The sequence below is a fragment of the Microcaecilia unicolor genome, chromosome 2 (genome assembly GCF_901765095.1).
Source record: "Microcaecilia unicolor chromosome 2, aMicUni1.1, whole genome shotgun sequence".
NCBI classification, from domain to species: Eukaryota; Metazoa; Chordata; class Amphibia; order Gymnophiona; family Siphonopidae; genus Microcaecilia; species Microcaecilia unicolor.
The window spans coordinates 576181672-576199555 of NC_044032.1; the positions used below are offsets into that span (position 1 = coordinate 576181672).

A 17884-nucleotide genomic window follows, 5' to 3' on the forward strand; every position below is an offset into this window, starting at 1 on the left:
TCACTGAACACTGGCAGAGAGATGACCTGATTAACATGGAACTCGGAAACCACCTTGGGCAAAAAAGGAAAGCACCGTCCGCAACGAAACCTTCCCTCAGAAAGGAGAAAAATGGTTCCCTACAAGACAAAGCCTGAAGCTCTGAAACCCTCCGTGCTGAAGTAATCGCCACCAACAAGACCATCTTTAAAGATAAATCCTTACAAGATGCCGATACCAGAGGCCCAAACGGAGGCCTGATCAAAGCATTCAAAACTAGCTTCAAATCCCACGGAGGCACCATCCGTCACTGAGGCGGACGCAGCAACTTAACACCCTTCAAAAAACGCACTACCTGAGGCACAGAAGCGAAGGACTTTCACTGAAGCTTCCCACGAAAACATGACAAAGCTGCCACCTGAACCTTCAGTGTAGACAAGGCCAGACCCCTATCAACACCATCATGCAAAAATTCCAAAACTTCCACCACCGAAGAGCGAAACGGCCGAACTCGATGGTCTTCACACAAGTGCTCAAAGATTCTCCAAACCCGGACCTACGCCAAGGAAGTGGATCGTCTACGGCAACTCAACATCGTAGCAAAGCCACTGGACGAAAGCCCCTTCTTCTTCAACTTGTGCCGCTCAAGAGCCAAGCCGTAAGCGAAAACCGAGCCGGATCCGGCTTGATTATCGGGCCTTGACACAGAACTGATCCCAACAAAGGCAGGGCCGCCGCCCCTGCCAACCGCACCAGGTCTCCGTACCATGGTCGACGCTGCCAATCCGGAGCCACCAGAATCACCCGACCGGAGTGATGTTCGATGCGCTATATTACTTGACCGACTAACAGCCACGGAGGAAACACATACAGCCACTCCCGAGGCCAAGGCAACAGAAGAGCGTCGATTCCCTCCGCTCGAGGGTCTCTTCAGCGACTGAAAAAAAAAAATCTCTGAACTTGCGCATAGCGAGCCGTTGCCCTAAGATCTATCACCGAAAGTCCCCAGACCGACACAACTCGCTGGAACACTGACCGAAGAAAAGACCACTCTCTGGGATCTAGAGTGTGCCTGCTGAGATAATCTGCATCTATGTGACCTACCCCGGCCACATGCACTGCCAAGAGAGCCTGAGGATGAGTTCAACTGCGCCGCCAAGGCTCTTCGTCCCCCTTTGACGGTTGACATACGCTACTGCCATGGCGTTGTCGCAGAGCACTCGGACTGCCTTGTGGCGAACCACCGACGGCAAGGCCTGGAGCGCCACCCGAATGGCCCGAGTTCCAGCCGGTTTGATGGACCACTCTGCTTCTGCCCGAGACCACCGGCCTTGAGCTACCTGACTGAGACAATGTGGCCCCCCAACCTTGCAGACTGGCATCCGTGACCTTTACCAGCCCCTGTGGGGACTCCCAAATTGCGCGGGTTGAGCCACCATCGAAGACTGAGACGAGGGGCCACCGACAGCGGACAACACCTCTCCAAGTCCTGCGACAGAGGGGACCAACGACTGAGCCGAGCTGACTGTACCTGACGCATGTGCGCCCTGGCCCACGGAACTACCTCTATGGTCGCCGCCATCAGGCCCAGGACCTGACGATAAGTATGGGCCGTCGGCGCCTTCTCTGCAAGGAACCGACGAATCGGACCCTGTAACTTGGAACCAAAAGGCCGCACGAAGGAAAGTGAAGATAAGCTTCCGTCAAATCCAGGGAAGTGAGAAACTCTCCTTTCCAGACCGCACCAGTGACCGACCGCAACGTCTCCATTCGGAAAGAGGGCACCTTGAGTGCCGCATTGACCCTTTTGAGATCTAAAATGGGACGAAAAGTGTCCTCTTTCTTGTGGGCCACAAAATAGATCAAATAGCACCCTGAGCGGTGCTGATCTGAAGGAACAGGAACCACGGCTCCCAACGCGAGCAGCCACCGCAGAGTGTCCCTCACTGCTGCCCTCTTGCTCCAAGACCGACAGAGGGATTCCAGAAACACTTCGGGAGAACAGCTTTCGAATTACAGCGCATATCCGCCTCGAAACACCTTGAGAACGCACTGATCTGACCTGATTTGGGCCCAGCTCTGGTAAAACAGACTCAGCCGAGCCCCAACATGCAACAGAGCCTAAGCCGCCACACCTTCATTGGGAATTGCGGCCTGAATACTAACCTCCCGCGGAAAAGCCACGCCCTCCGCGACGACTCTCACGAAAGAACTGTGTGCGCTGGAAAAACCGACCCCTAGAGGTCCTACTACTACTACTATTAAACATTTCTATAGCGCTACTAGACTTACGCAGCGCTGTACAAATTAACATGAAAAGACAGTCCCTGCTCAACAGAGCTTACAATCTAAATTGGACAGACGAACAGACAGCTAGGGGTAGGTCCCACTCGATCTGCCCGGCCTATACCGCTGAGCCTCCCTAAACCGTCCCCGAGAGGAACTAGTTCTGGCCCCTGCCTTGAACCGAAAATCTGGAAGCCATAGAACCTTGGTATCACTAAGACCTCACACTAACTTGTCCAAATCTTCTCCAAAGAGCATAGCTCCCTTAAGTGGCAGAGACCCACAACCATAGCCATATTTTTTGTCTGAAGTACGCAACAAATCATAAAAGCCTCAGACAAAAAGGATGAAGCAACATCTACCGAATCATCCAGGAGCTTCTCGGCCCAACGAAAACATGCCCGAGCTACCAGACCCCCACAAACCAAGGCCTGCAGGGCTAGAGCCGACAAAACAAAACTACGCTTGAGAAAAGATCCCAACCTTCTATCCTGAGGATCACGGAGGGCCGTTCCTCCATCAACCAGGATAGCCGTAGCTATAATTACTGCCGTCACTACTGCATCTACCATGGGAGCCTTAAAGGAATCCCTATCGTCCTGAGGGAGGGGATAAAGCCTCACCATTGCCTTTGCCACCTTACACGGCAAATCCCATTCCTGACAAATCATCTCCCGGAGATCCTTGTTCATAGGGAAGGATCACGCCTGACGCTGAATGCCCTTCACCAACGGATCCTGGACAGTTTCCCCCAAAGCCTCCTCAGGACCAAACTGAAGGGTGGACGACACCTGATCTATGAGTTCTGACAGCTCATCTTTATGGAAAATCCGCACTACTGAAGGATCCTCTCCAGGAATCCAACAATCCTGCTCCTGAGAGCCGTCAATTCCATCTGACTCCCCCAGATCACTAAGCGCAGCTTCTGCAGCTACAGGAGAAAAACATTGCCTGTCCTCTGACCACTCTAACCGTGGTCTCTCAGCCAAGCAGAAAACAGCCCCCTCTTCCAATTGGGGGGGGGGGGGAGGGGGTCCCGATCTCCAGGCCTGATACCGCGTCCAGACAAAATCTGGAGGAAAGCCCACCATTCCTGGACCGTCATTAGGCCCTTTTGTGCCAAAAACGGAGGCCGCAGGCCCAAAAACAGCTGGCTCCATGGGCCGTGTCGGACTCAAGATGGCGGCTGTTCCCGCCGAAACTGTTCCCGCTGACAGCGGCCCTGCCTACGCTCTCGCTGACCCGGAGACTCCCGACACCATCGATCCCTCCGCGGTCAAGTCGGGGGGAGCCACAGCCACTTTTATAGGTGCACCGCAAAGCTACACTGAGCGCCCGGTGCCTCTACCCCTCGCCACAAGCACGCGCGACATCGGAGGAGCTGGGCCGCCATAAACCATGAGGGACGGGAAAAGCTGTTCAGCAAACGCGCCAAACCAAAATCTCACTCACACTGCAAAAGCACTGAAGAAAGCGCTGCTCCCTCGTTCCAGCAAGGAATCTAAACCCCGCTGAAAATAAAGAAATAAATGCCCTTAAAGGCACAGTACTCCAACTCTGGCAGCTGGAAATTGTAAGGCACTCAAGGCTACAATACTGAGAAAGCAGCCGAGGCACAAAGCTGCCAAGCAAAACGAAATAGAATAACTGACCTTAAAGGCACAGTACTCTAATTCTGGCATCTGGAAATTGTAAGGCACTCAAGGCTACAATACTGAGAAAGCAGCCGAGGCACAAAGCTGCCAAGCAAAACGAAATAGAATAACTGACCTTAAAGGCACAGTACTCTAATTCTGGCATCTGGAAATTGTAAGGCACTCAAGGCTACAATACTGAGAAAGCAGCCGAGGCACAAAGCTGGCAAGCAAAATGAAATACAATAACTGACCTTAAAGGCACAGTACTCTAACTCTGGCATCTGGAAATTGTAAGGCACTCAAGGCTACAATACTGAGAAAGCAGCCGAGGCACAAAGCTGCCAAGCAAACAGAAATAGAGAGCAGCACAGGGGGAGGGACCCAAACATAGGTGTAACACCCCAGGGGGAAAAAACTGGGCCCCACCAGACCCAGGGCCCCAAAGCACTTTTTTTTTTTTTTTTTTTTTTACACACACGTACAGGGTACTGCAACAGAATAAAGTTTGGAAGGAAAAAATCCTACGACCCAATGACAAACTACCTCACCAGATTATTGGAGACTGCACAGGCTGTCAACTGCTACCTCTGCTGAGACTGAGAAAATACTGGCTAGTGGAGGTTCTGCACAGGTTATATATACAGGCTTCAAAAGCTTAGTGTTTTCTCAGTCTCCCTCTGCTGGTAGGAGGACATAACCCACGCGTCTTGACCGGTCTGGAGGGTCGCTGAGGAATATTTAGAGAATCAATCTAGGAGACTTAATTTGAGGCTAATTTTCCCAGATCACCTTTAATTACACCAATAGAAATGGTTAAAAATATTTGGTTGAAATCTTAGGAATGTCTGGGAATTCATTAACTCCAATAACTTGGGCACAGTATTTACAGAGTAATGTAAAATCTATATCTGGAATTCCTCAACCCCAAATAGGAGACTCTATGGACCTCACATCCTTCTTAGAATCCTCACTAGAGGTTATTAAAGAGAACTACTGTGGTGGTCTCCTTTGCTCTGGAGGAGATGGATCGAGATGCAGTATTGAAACTTTCATGTCGTCATTTACACTCTTTCTTCTTGGGATCTAAAATAAGAATTTATCCTGATTTGTCCAGAGAAAAACAGAAAAGGTGTAAAGCCTTTTTGGCTCTACACCCAAGGACTTTGGCATTAGGTGCAAATTTTGTACTTAAATTTCCTTGTATATGTCGAATATTATGCCAGTCTAAGCAATTTCAATTCTTTGATCCCAAGCACTTAGAAGAATTTTTGCTGTCTAAAGAAGAGTTTAATGTTATAATCTAGTCACAGACAGTACAGTGTATGATAGCTTGGAGTAAGCCAGCTGGGTAGCATTAATTTAGTAATTAATTTCCTAAGTATAATGTGTTCTTTTTACTTTCTTTGATCTAACTTACCTAATTATAATGGACGAAAGTGGTGGACTTTGGTCCTGGGGAACTGCGTTCGATTCCCACTTCAGGCACAGGCAGCCCCTTGTGACTCTAGGCAAGTCACTTAACCCTCCATTGCCCCATGTAAGCCGCATTGAGCCTGCCATGAGTGGGAAAGCGCGGGGTACAAATGTAACAAAAAATAAAATAAAATTGATTTCTGTTATTGATAACATTGAATATTTCTCCATGTTAAGATTTTCCAATTTCCTGTATTATCTCTCTAAGAGTTGTATAATATATAACTGAATAAAAATGAAAAAAAAAAGTCTTTTAGCTCACCATCCTTGGAGATTTTATCATGTAACTTTAGCAGGATCTTTAAATTGTATTCTATTTTACTGTCCTCCAGGCAAGTGGCTGAGTGCAAAGGATGAATTTTATGATTTTATTGTTAAGAATATTTTAAGTTAATCTTATAACTTGGTGTTAGGAGACACAAACCTGCACTTGAAGCAATTGGAGGATACTAAAGGTCTGAACTTAGTAGTTTTTTTTTTAGATAACCTGGATCTGGTGTTACCTGATTGGCAATCAACCCATGAAAAGGAGCATCAATTAGATTTAATAACTTCTCTTGTAATGCTCCAAATGAAATTACTTTTTCTAAAAACAATTTGGTGTCAAACACTTTGGTCTGATAATTTTCTGTCTTCGTTTGTGATAAACTGGTTATCATTACAGCAACATAGAACAGGATTAAGATCTAACCCCTTAAAAACAACATGTAGGAACAAAATTGATGAGTTACAGTTTTGGAAAGATATTGTATCTCAGATTCCAACAGTAGATAAAGAACAGGTTAACTGAATGATAAACTGGAATAAAATTTGTATGGATGTGTTAAAAACAGCACTTAAGTGTGAGAAAAAGATCAAGCAGCCAGGCAATAGGTGGTATAGTCTAGAATTGAAAAGTCAAATAAAAATGTAGATCACTGGAAAGGAAATTTAAATCGTATTTATCTCTATCATAAGTCTATTTTGAGAAAGGCAATAAATGGGTATAAAAAGGCTATTAGTGCAAAGAAAAAAATACTATTCTTTTATGATTGATAGAGATATTTTAAGCTCAGGTAAACGTTTTCAAATAGTTGATAGATTAACTGATACTATGCATATTTATGATAAAGCTGGAGAATCACCCCTACTACTACTCAAATGGCTCATTATTTTCAATTTAAAATAACAAATCTTTTTGTTACTTTACACAAATATGATGGGAGTGATAAAAGGGCCATGTTTGATCATCTCCCTTCTGATGGCTGGCCAACAGATCACAGCTGGAGTGTTTTCTCCAAAATATCTATGGAAGATCTGGATTTATTTTGTTTTAAATTTTCAAGGTCCAATTGCTTACTTGATAATTGCCCCACATATCTAATGAAGTCAGCACTTCTAGAACTTAAACTGGCTTTGCTTCATTGGAAAGAGGACTCTTACCTGAGATTATCTTGATACCTATAGTAAAAAATCCAAAAGGAATGCAAGAGTGATACTGTCAATTATCGACCAGTGGTATATATCCCTTATTTTATAAAAGTTATGGAAGGTCTAGTGACAAATCAATTAGTAAACTATCTAGATCAATATGAGCTACTACATACATCTCAGTCTTGTTTTCGTGCTGCTCATAGCACAGAAACTTTGTTTTCTGTTAGATCATATTAAGCAAATTGTAAGTAAAGGTGGGCATGCATCATGCAGTTGTATCTTTCCAGTGCCTTTGATCTTGCTGATCATAGAGTGTTACTTGAAATCTTGGATAGTTTTGGAATATCTGGAGAGTGCTGATGCGGTTTGACGGGTTTTATCATGTAGAGTTTATCGAGTTACAATGCAAGGTGTCCTATTGGAGAAGTGGTTTTCACCATCAGGCGTGCCGTTATCCATCGCCAGTACTTTTTAATGTATTGATGTCCTCTTTGGATAGGTGTTTTAAAGAGGGAAGGCTGGCATGTCTTCATCTGTAATTGACTTTATATACACTTTTGAATCTTCAACTAAGTCAAAAGCTAAGTGTTTGCTTTTTTCTTTTGTTTACCACAGTTTTGGGTGGATCCATTAAAACTGAACATTCCTTGGAGTTTTAACAAAATTTTGTATGAAAGGGTTTTTTATGCCGATGAAGAAAATTTAACCCAGTTTAAGTCCTTTCTACCCTGCTAAAGTCTGTTGGGTTGAGGTGTGGGTGCTGAGTCTTTTTCCCTTTCTTACTTTTTGTACTCTATAGGAATATAGTATTTGAATAGTACTTTGCATATTATAGGAGAGAGGTTCTTTCTTTTTTGAGATATCCATACTTTTTCCAGTTAGCGGTGAGCTACAGGACTCGTATCAAAACATTTCTCATTGTTTTTCTTTATTTACTGATGACTGGATGAATTCTCATTATTTGAAGTTGAACAAAGATAAAACAAGTTCTTGTTGGTCAGTTCTAGGGTGAATCAAATTATGGATTCAAACCTTAGGACTGATGGTGAAGTTTATATATTGGATCATTCAGTGAAACTCTTAGGTATTACCTTGAATCATAAACTGTCAATGGAAAATCAAAAGCATTTTTTGTATGTTAATGAAATTGAGAAGTATTAGGAAATATTTACATGAAGACCAAGTTAGGTTGGTAGTTCAATCATTGATTTTACGCAAATTGGACTATTGTAACATTGTCTATCTTGGGCTCTTGATACATCTGTAAAGATGATTCAAACGATCCAGAACATGGCTGTGCAGTTAATCTTTTCTCTGAAAAGTCAGATAGGATCACTTCTTTTTTCATGAAGTTACACTGGCTTCCAAAAGATGCCGGAATATTAAGTTGGGTTACTTGATTTTTAAAATTCTTTCTGGTTTGTCACCTAAATATATGATTTATCTTATCTGTAGATCAATGGTTGGCCAATTTTATAATGCTAGGAACACAATGGCTTTATCTTTTCCAAGTCCCGAAGGGATAATTTCAAAGAAGATAGTTACTTCTCTGTTTTTGTATCAAGCAGCTAGTTTTTGATATTCTCTCCCATATGATTTAAAGCTTAGGTCCAGTATTAATATTTTTAAAAAGGGATTAAAAACAATGTTATTTCGTAAGCATGTCTTGACCAAGTACTAAAGTTGTTACTCATTTAATTTTGTAATACTATGTTATATCCTAGTCCCTTGATCTATTATCTTGATTATGTAATCTGCTATGATCTGCTGCCGGCTTTAGCATGTTATAAATAAAATAACTGTAACCCCTGGATAAGCCTCGATCTCTCCACAAAAATTCTTCCAAGTTCAGTAAGGTTGTTATTCTGCCCATTTTGCTGTTGCTTTCTTTCTCATTTAATATTGACATCTCCTCTTACTCTTTACTTTGAATACTCATGCCTCAGGCCGGTGAGTCTACATGAAACCACTGGCTCTGTCTTCCTATGCTGTCATCCAACCTCCAGATTTCTGATCCTCTTTTGGGATGTATTGTAACATTTCATAGAGTTTTTGTGCTATGCTTTGTATGAAAGCATTCTGTTAAACAGCACACAAATCTAATCATAATGCTCTTACAAAATACCAAACATCTGACTTGTATCCATCTGCAATCAAATGTCAAAATTTTCTACCCCACTTCATTCATATCGTTAATGGGAGTATTTCAAAATTGCTGAAATCTGAATTACCATGTGCTTGCTTACCTTTGCAGAAACAAATTTAACAGCAACATCAAAAGGAAAGACTGTTTCAATAGTTACAGTTTCATCCTGTATCAAAACAGAAGTGGAAATGCATTCTGATTATATGCTATACAGCTTCTCAAAAACGTAACAGAGAAAATGATCAACCCTAATACACAAACTACATTTTCACAATTGTGGATGCCTAAATGGTCAAGTGGCCACCAAGAATAAATGTTCTATAAATCATATTAAAGTAAACAATTTCTCACAAGACAAAACCTATACAATTATCTAAACACATTTTGTTAAAGAAAGGCTTGATATTGACTGAGGTATTCTCTATATGGTCCCTGGACCTGTTGGCAGACTGAAGATCTGCACTGAGCAGAATTCCAAACAGAAGTTGAATTCCAATTTTCTGATCACAAGTATTTGTTACAGTAACCACCTCAGATAGAGGAAAGTGAAGGAACTGGGGGGGGGGGGGGGGGGGGGGGGGGTGTAGTGAGGGAGAAAAAAAAGATGTTCTCTCAATACCAATCGCACCAGTCCTCAGGACTCACTCAGCCAGTAAGGTTTTTCAGGATTTTCACAATGAATATGTGGGACAGATTTGCATACAATGGGGTACATGAGAATCTCTCCCATGCAAATTCATTGCGGATATTCTGAAAACCAGGACGGCTGGCTGGGTGTGGTCCAAAGACTAGGTTAAGAACCTCTAGCTTCAGTATATGGACTTCAGGAAATATGATGGGAGCGAGAAAAGACAACTGAAACTTGGTAGTGAACCAGAGCTTTTTCAAAAATGTTATTTGTATATTACCATGTTCTATATGGAAAAGCATACCAGAAATGGATTTACTTTCTATCTTACCTTATGGCACTTACAAATAATCTCATTGTCTTCAACAGTAGTATTTACTAGGTAGCAAACGTAGACCAAAAATATTCTTGTTCCGACTGTTGCACAACGTGTGTATATTGCTTTTTCAATCTGTAAAATGTAATGAAAATTTTCTTGATCTGACAATTGTTTCTCTGAATTCTACCCTAAAAGCATGGGGACATGGAATTTAAACAAAGAACCCCTAGGATAATCTGCAGTCTCAGACTACTCAAAGTCAGATATAAATTCTTTCAAAGCTGCTTCTTTCAAAGTAGTTATCTTATTGTGGACATACAAAGATTCACATAGCTTTAAAAATAATATTCATACTGAAGTTAATTAGAACAATTTTATACAAAATTCACATTCTTAAAGCCAATGCAGATAAAAATTGGTGCTTTAAAAAATAAAATGTAAAGAAAAAAAAAGATTTTTAAAACAAGCTTTAACGTTTCCTTCAAAGAATAATCATAACTTGAAAACATTCTCAGAATGTCATTTGAACAGCATATGTATGTGGAGACGAGAGAAGTCATCTGTTTTTGCAGGTGTACACATGCACAATCAAGACCTTACCTCTTTCGCTAAAAGGGCAGAGAAAACAAAGCTCAATACATAGAGGATTTGGAAGGAATGGAGTAGATCTTGGCAAAGATGAAGGGGGGGGGGGGGGGGGGTGGATATAAATACAAGGGGACAGCAGAGAGGAATAGAAAATGAAACAAAAAAAGTGTGCCAGGGAATATGTTCCTACAGTCCTGAAGAATAAGATTATGATTTTGAATGTATCTACCATTGATTTTTGAGACCCACTGAGGAACCTGTAGAAAGGAAAACCTATCAGAGAAGGAAGGATAGACAAGAGTGTCTGCAAAATGCAAACAATGCAACAAAGAAACACAAGGCCCAGTTGCCTAAAAGAAAATCACTGCTTTGAAGATGCTGAAAGGGTATATATATTGGGAAGCAAAAAGAAGTTGGAAGTGAAACCACAGTTTCCAGGGATCGGAGCTCACAATGTATTGAATAAAATAAAGTTTTATTATAAATCAAAGTGACTCAACACAACGTTGTGTTTCGGCCAAAAGGCCTGCATCAGGAGTCTGAGTTCTCCACACACGTCGATTCTCTTTAGAGTATATATCTCAACATAATGGATTCTTTAGGTAAGTACATATTCTTATATCATTCCCATTTTTTTCTTATGAACTGGTACTCAAAATGCCATAGTTGGTGGGGGTTTTTTTTGTGCCCATGGTGGCATTTAAATAAATCACTGATATTCTGTGCTGCTATCAGGACTGTGGCCGGTGCAGAATACCTGTGCAGTAGTCAGTGCTGTTGCAATTTGGATAGCAGCAATATGCAAGTTGCTATCTGGACAGCTCTCCAAATTATTTAAAGACAGCAATTTTTCTGTACTAACTTTATTCAAATAGTCATCTGGATAATCTGAATATCGCCACTGTCCAGATAGCTGCCACCACCACCCTCACTTTGCCCAGATAGTGCCGAGGTGGCCTGTAAGGGTGTTCAGTGGCACAATCTGGCTAGTGCCACTGAATAATTTACAAAGAGCTGCACCTATACCATTAATCAGGATAAATGGCTTTCAATATCTACCATAAAGTAGAAACTATGAGCCCATCATTTTTAAATATAATTAAAATAAAACACACAACTGTTCCATTTACCCTTTTATCAGGACAAAACCTTCCTGCCTAATTTTGAATTAATATCTGCCCTGAGCAAGTCTTAGGGACCCTTTTACCAACCGATGGTAAGGCTACTGTGTGGGTAGCACACGCCCGGTGGTAGTTTTGTGTTTGTCATGCCAGAAAATAATTTTGTATTTTCTAGCGAGGGGCAGAGTAGGCATGCCTGGCCCAATTACTGTCAGGTTAGCACTTGAGCCATTACCGCCTACAGGCAGAAAGGGCTCAGGCAGTAAATGGCAGTGTGCCAATTTTTATATTAATATAATAAAAAATCCCAACAGGAGAGACAATGTAATTTCAAAGTCCAAAATAGTCAATCCTATAACAAAAATAATAAGAATGATAAGATCCGATGTCTTGGAACAAATGCCTCCACCAAAAATATGGCTAGAGATTTTTTGTTTTATTTTATGTACTACTTGAAAAGAGAGTTCAGTATAGGCTGTACATACAGCCGAGCATATCTTTCAGTGAGTCTAGCCGATGTAGTGCGGCTCACTTTTGAGCTCTATACATCATGTGGTACTCTCTTACTTCAAGCCCCCTATATTTGTGTGAGTGAAAATTAGATTAAATTGTGTAACGTCCCACACCTCTCTATAAATCTGTTTTTTAATATGAAATTTTTTATATATATTTTTTTGTTCCAAGATATCCAATACAAAAATAGACCCTCAAAAAAGAACAAAAAATCCGGGATCATCTCTCTCCCAGAAATTCAAATTTAGTCTTCCTTCCTTCAAAGAATCCAAACTAACAAAATATACTGAGCACTGGAAAGTTTGAAAAAGGACAGCAGCAAAACTTAGCTTTCCAATTTTGTTGCAATTTCCACTGTCCATTCCTCTACGTCCGACAGAAATTTCCGTTTCAGGTCCTTCCTCAGGGACGCCAGTGCCTCCTTCAATTGGGTCTGTTAACTTCAAGTTCTTCACTTTTATATTAGCGCATGGCCATTAATGACCTCTGTTTAAAAAATAGCCTTTTTCTTGCCACGGTAAAAAGTGGCTTGGAGAGCGGCAATTCCACACACCCACACTACTGCAGGCACTTTTTACCGCAGCTTGGTAAAAGGGCCACTTATTGAGGTTAAGCAATTTTTTATTATGAAGCAGTCCTCAGACCAGATAAAGGAAAGATTTATAGAATGAGATGGCAATAACATTTCCTCTGATGATTTGTACCTTCTTTGAATTTGGTTTGAGCAAGGTTATCAATAGAAATCAAACAAAATAAAACATGGAAAAGAAAATAAGATGATACCTTTTTTATTGGACATAACTTAATACATTTCTTGATTAGCTTTCGAAGGTTGCCCTTCTTCGTCAGATCGGAAATAAGCAAATGTGCTAGCTGACAGTGTATATAAGTGAGAACATTCAAGCATTGCTATGACAGTCTGACAGGGTGGGAGGATGGGGGTGGGTAGGAAGTATGCATGGGGACATCAAAGCATATCATTGGTATTCTAACAGGGTGGGTGTGGATAGGTGAGGGGAGGGTGATCAACAGAGACATACAGCTTTATGGTTTATAATGGGCTAGGAACCCCAGGTCCTTGTTAAGTCCTTTCTGTTGGGTGTTAAAATATTCAATCATTCTGACTTCAAAGGTCTTACGTTCTTGTATGGTTTTAAAGTTACCTTTGAGGATTCTCACTGTGAAGTCACTGGTGCAGTGTCCTGGTCTTGTAAAATGTTGCCCAACAGGTGTGGGAACCCTGCTGGCACCAGCATTGTTTATATGATGTCTATGTAAATTGAATCTTGTCTTAAGCATCTGGCCTGTTTCTCCAATATAGCATCCTTCATACATTTTTTACACTGAATGATATATACCACATTGGAAGATGAGCAAGTGAAAGATCCCTTTATGTTGAATATCTTTCCTTTGTGGATGACTTTGGGGTCCTGTGAAATATTTTGGCATAGTTTGCAACTGGATAAATTGCAGGGAAGTGTGCCCTTCTGTTCCTTTTCAGTCTGTGAAGGAAGTTTACTTCTGATTAGCTTGTGTTTTAAATTGGGTGGCTGTCGGAAGGCCAGTACTGGTGGGATGGGAATATCTCTTTCAGTAATTCATCCTCCTGGAGTATAGGTTGTAGATCTCTTATGATTTTCCTCAGTTTTTCCAGCTCTGGATTGTATGTCACTACAAGCGGGATTCTGTCTGTGGATCTTTTCTTTTTGTACTGTAGCAGATTCTCCCTGGGTGTTTTGAGGGAGGAGGCAATATTCTTGGAGATTATTTTGGGGTTGTAGCCCTTCTGTTTGAAGGATTCAGTCAGGGTTTTAAGGTGTCTGTCTCTGTCCCCTGGGTCAGAGCAGATACGGTGGTATCTTGTGGCTTGGCTGTAAATGATGGATCTTTTTGTATGTGAAGGATGGAAGCTGGAGTTGTGGAGATAGCTACATCTGTCTGTGGGTTTCTTGTATACAGATGTTTGTATACAGCCATCACTGATTGAGACCGTGGTGTCCAAAAAATTGACTTTTTCTGGGGAGTAGTCAATTTTGAATCTGATTGTAGGATGGTATGTATTGAATGCAGAATAAAATTGTTTCAGAGTTTCTTCACCCTCCGTCCAAATCATAAAAATGTCATCGATGTACTGGTAGTATTTTAGAGGTTTGGTCTGGTGTGTATTCAGAAATGTCTCTTCCAGCTCAGCCATAAAAAGGTTGGCATATTGGGGTGCTGTCCTGGTGCCCATCGCAGTGCCCATTATTTGCAGATAGATATCATTGTTAAAGTGGAAGTAGTTGTGAGTTAAGATGAATTTGATTAATTTTGTGATAGTTTCTGGTGAGTATTGATGGTCCAGTGTTGATTTTTTTAGGAGTCTTCCTAATTTTGATTAATTAATTTTGATTAATCTGAACATTTTTCAATAGCTAATAGCCTTTAGAAAGAATTTGCTAATTGTGTAAAGTGGAAAGAGTTTGTCATCGCCAAGATGCTGACTTGATTGGGCAGTCCTTTCAAAGTCAGTCAATGTAGTTTAAGGAAAATGCTAAGGATGGTCGACTTTTTAACAATTTCAAAATCCTTTCACAAAATGGCCTGTAGGGGAAGGTAGCAAGAAGGAAGCCACTGCTTAAGAAAAGACATACGATATGCCACATTGCACTTGTAAAGAAAAAATGAGGGGACCTGCACACAGGTGGGTGTTTTTGTGGGCTGAGGAGGTCTCAATGCTAAGACATGTGTGGCATAAAACAAACAGCATATCACCTCACTAACACTAACCCTACAGTACAGAATGACATGGGGATGGGGACACACCATTAACTGTAGGGACAGGGATAAACTTTATCCCTGTATCATTCTCTAAAAGCTGGAGACTAGCCTTCAACAGGCTGTTCTAACTAGATGGAACAGTATCTATAAAATGCTAGTATCAATATGTAAAAACCTAACACATCTTTAGACAACTGGCAAGTGAATTAAATTATAAACTGCAGAAGTTGCTTTTGGATTTAAATGAAGCAATGATAAATAATATCATTTGTGTCTTATCTGCCTTTGGTGTGGCAACAAGAGGTGCCAAAACTCACAGGAATAAGCTAGAGTAAATTAATTTTGCCTTGGTGAATGAAATTAATCGCATTACTCAAAACTGAGAAATAAAAAAAGGACTGAGTTTTGGAAAAGTGCTCTTCAATTAGATTTCATAGCACTAGCAGCTCCTCCTTAACATCTGTAACATCTAATGAAGAGACTCAAACTTGATGTCAGCTCTTTTCATCCTTACCTGTACCTTTGTTTGTTTTAAAAAACTAGCTGTCAACCAGTGAAGTGTTATACTACACTTTCTCAACGCAACCCCATCATCTATGACATGTGTCTATCCTGTTCCCTTAGCTGCACCCGTGTCCTCCAAGAAACATGGAACAGAGCCGACTGATCTGCCTTGTGATCTGTGCATTGCATCTTATTCATGACCAGGACCCATGCCTGCTTCTAGTCTCAAGGTCCCAGTTGTCCCACCGCCTTAGCTTTATGAAAAGAAAAGCATGTTCTTTGAAAAGCAGACATATTCAGCAACAAAAAATGTCCCCTCACAGCCACAGCAGCATGTCCCAAAAGACACTTCTTCCTAGGCAAAGAGAACTTGGAATAGGCCACCTGCCCTAATATATAACCTAATCTGCAGCAGTGGTAACCAAATCTATCAAGGTAAAGTGATTAGCTATCCCTATGTCTACAACAGAACATACAGCACATAAAACTTTTCACCTTACCTTGCTTAATATGCATGCCTTTTACATTAAAATACATGAGAAACAGAAAACTGTATGATTTAAAAAGACTACCTTTTCTCCTGGCTGCAAATCTCCTATAGGAATATCAGTCAACAAGGCAGGATGTGAATCATCACAAATTTCTCTTCCATTAAGAGTAACATGAGTTTTCTGGGTCAGATTGGCATCTTGTCCTGTGTTCAGAAAACCAAAAATTATAAGAAAAAAGTAACACGTAACATTTCTTTATTTGACTTGTTTCTTACTCTTTCTTTGTTCTTCCATACAAATGGCCTCTATTGCAGATAAAGGGCCACAAGTCCCCAACTTCTCCCTACCCCTTGCTTAGCCCAAACATTACAGCAACAATACCTGGTCTAAGGTCACAGATTGCAGCTCCTTCTAGAATAGGGGTAGGCAATTCCAGTATTTGAGAGCTTCAGACATCAGATAGATTTGCATAGAAAGGAGGCATACATGCAGATGTATCTCATACATACTCACTGTGGGGACACAGTCCAAAAATAAGCGAAGGTACTTACCTGTAGCAGGTATTCTCCGAGGACAGCAGGCTTTATATTCTCACAAGTGGGTGATGCCGACCCATGTTGCCAGGTCTGGAATTTACTAGAGTTAAACAAGATATTTGTGGAGCACGAGACACGTTCCACCCTGCATAGGGGACTGCCTTCCCGCCTGCCGCGAGAACGTGATCTCCTCAGTTTAATACTATACCAAAAATAAAGTAACAAATAACAATGGAGAAAACTCCAAGGGGAGGTGGAAGGGATTGTGAAAATATAAAGCCTGCTGTCCTCAGAGAACATCTGCTACAGGTAAGTACCTTTGCCTTCTCCGCGGACAAGCAGGCTTATATATTCTCACAAGTGGGGAATCCCTGGCATCCAAGCTCACCAAAAGCAACAAACACTGGTCAACTGGGCCTCACAATGGCGAGGACATAACACAGATTAACCTGAAACTATATACTGTTTGAATGAGAGTGCAGTCTGGAAAAGAATAAAACGGGCCTAGGAGGGTGGAGTTTGATTCTAGACCCTAAACAGATTCTGCAAACACTGACTGCCCAAACCGACTGTCGGGTATCCTGCTCAAGGCAATAATGTGATGTGAATGTGTGGACTGAAGAATACGTCGCAGGTTTGCAAATTTTCTTCAACAGAGGCTGACCTCAAGTGGGCTACCGACACAGCCATGGCTCTGACATTATAAGCATTGACATGACCCTTCAAAGCCAGCCTGGGTATAAGTGAAGGAAATGCAATCTGCCAGCCAATTAGAAATGGTGCATTTCCTGATGGCAATCCCCATCCTGTTGGGGTCAAAAGAAATAAAAAGCTGGGCGAACTGTGGGGCCCAGAGCTAAAATGCGTGCCTTCTATTTCTGTTTTTGGGGCTCTTTTACTGAAGAGTGCTGAAACTGTAGCTTTTCTTTCTTTCTAATATGGGACTTTCCTGTGTTCTAAGCTCAGATTTAACATGATACTTTCTAAGGCTTTTTATTTTTATAAGTCACTAGTAAAAAAGGCCTGTTTCTCACACAAATGAAACGGGTGCTAGCAAGGTTTTCCTCAGAGTGTGTATGTTTGAGAGAGAGAGAGAGAGAGAGAGAGAGAGAGAGAGTGTGAGAGACAGAGTGTATGTGTGTGTCAGACAGAGAGAGAGTGAGAGAGAGAGAGACTGTGTGTGTGTGACAGAGAGATAGAGTGTGATAGAGAGAGAGTGTGTCAGACAGAGTGTATGTGAGAGAGAGAGTGTGTGTGATAGAGTGTGTCTGTGACAGAGTGTTAACATGATACAAAAATAAAAAGCCTTAGAAAGTAAGTCATGAGCTAATGGAGATATTAGATCTTACCTGCTAATTTGCTTTCCTTCAGTCTGTCCAGACCATTCCCAATGAATGGGTTACATGTACTCCTACCAGCAGAGGGAGACTGAGAACTACTGATATCTGTATAAGGGACTGTGCAACCCTGGCCTGCTCAGTATTTTGAAT

At 41.6% G+C, this 17884-nt stretch overlaps 1 protein-coding gene across 1 annotated transcript in view; it reads right to left on the reverse strand.

Moving 5' to 3' along the window:
- TRAPPC11 (trafficking protein particle complex 11) overlaps nucleotides 1–17884 on the reverse strand; it is a 179683-nt gene that overhangs the window by 29638 nt on the left and 132161 nt on the right. The window contains exons 22-24 of the mRNA XM_030191512.1: nucleotides 15940–16061; nucleotides 9894–10013; nucleotides 9035–9100 (exon numbers count right to left, since the gene is read on the reverse strand). Of these exons, the coding sequence (XP_030047372.1) occupies nucleotides 9035–9100; nucleotides 9894–10013; nucleotides 15940–16061 (308 nt within the window). The remainder of the gene's footprint in view (nucleotides 1–9034; nucleotides 9101–9893; nucleotides 10014–15939; nucleotides 16062–17884) is intronic.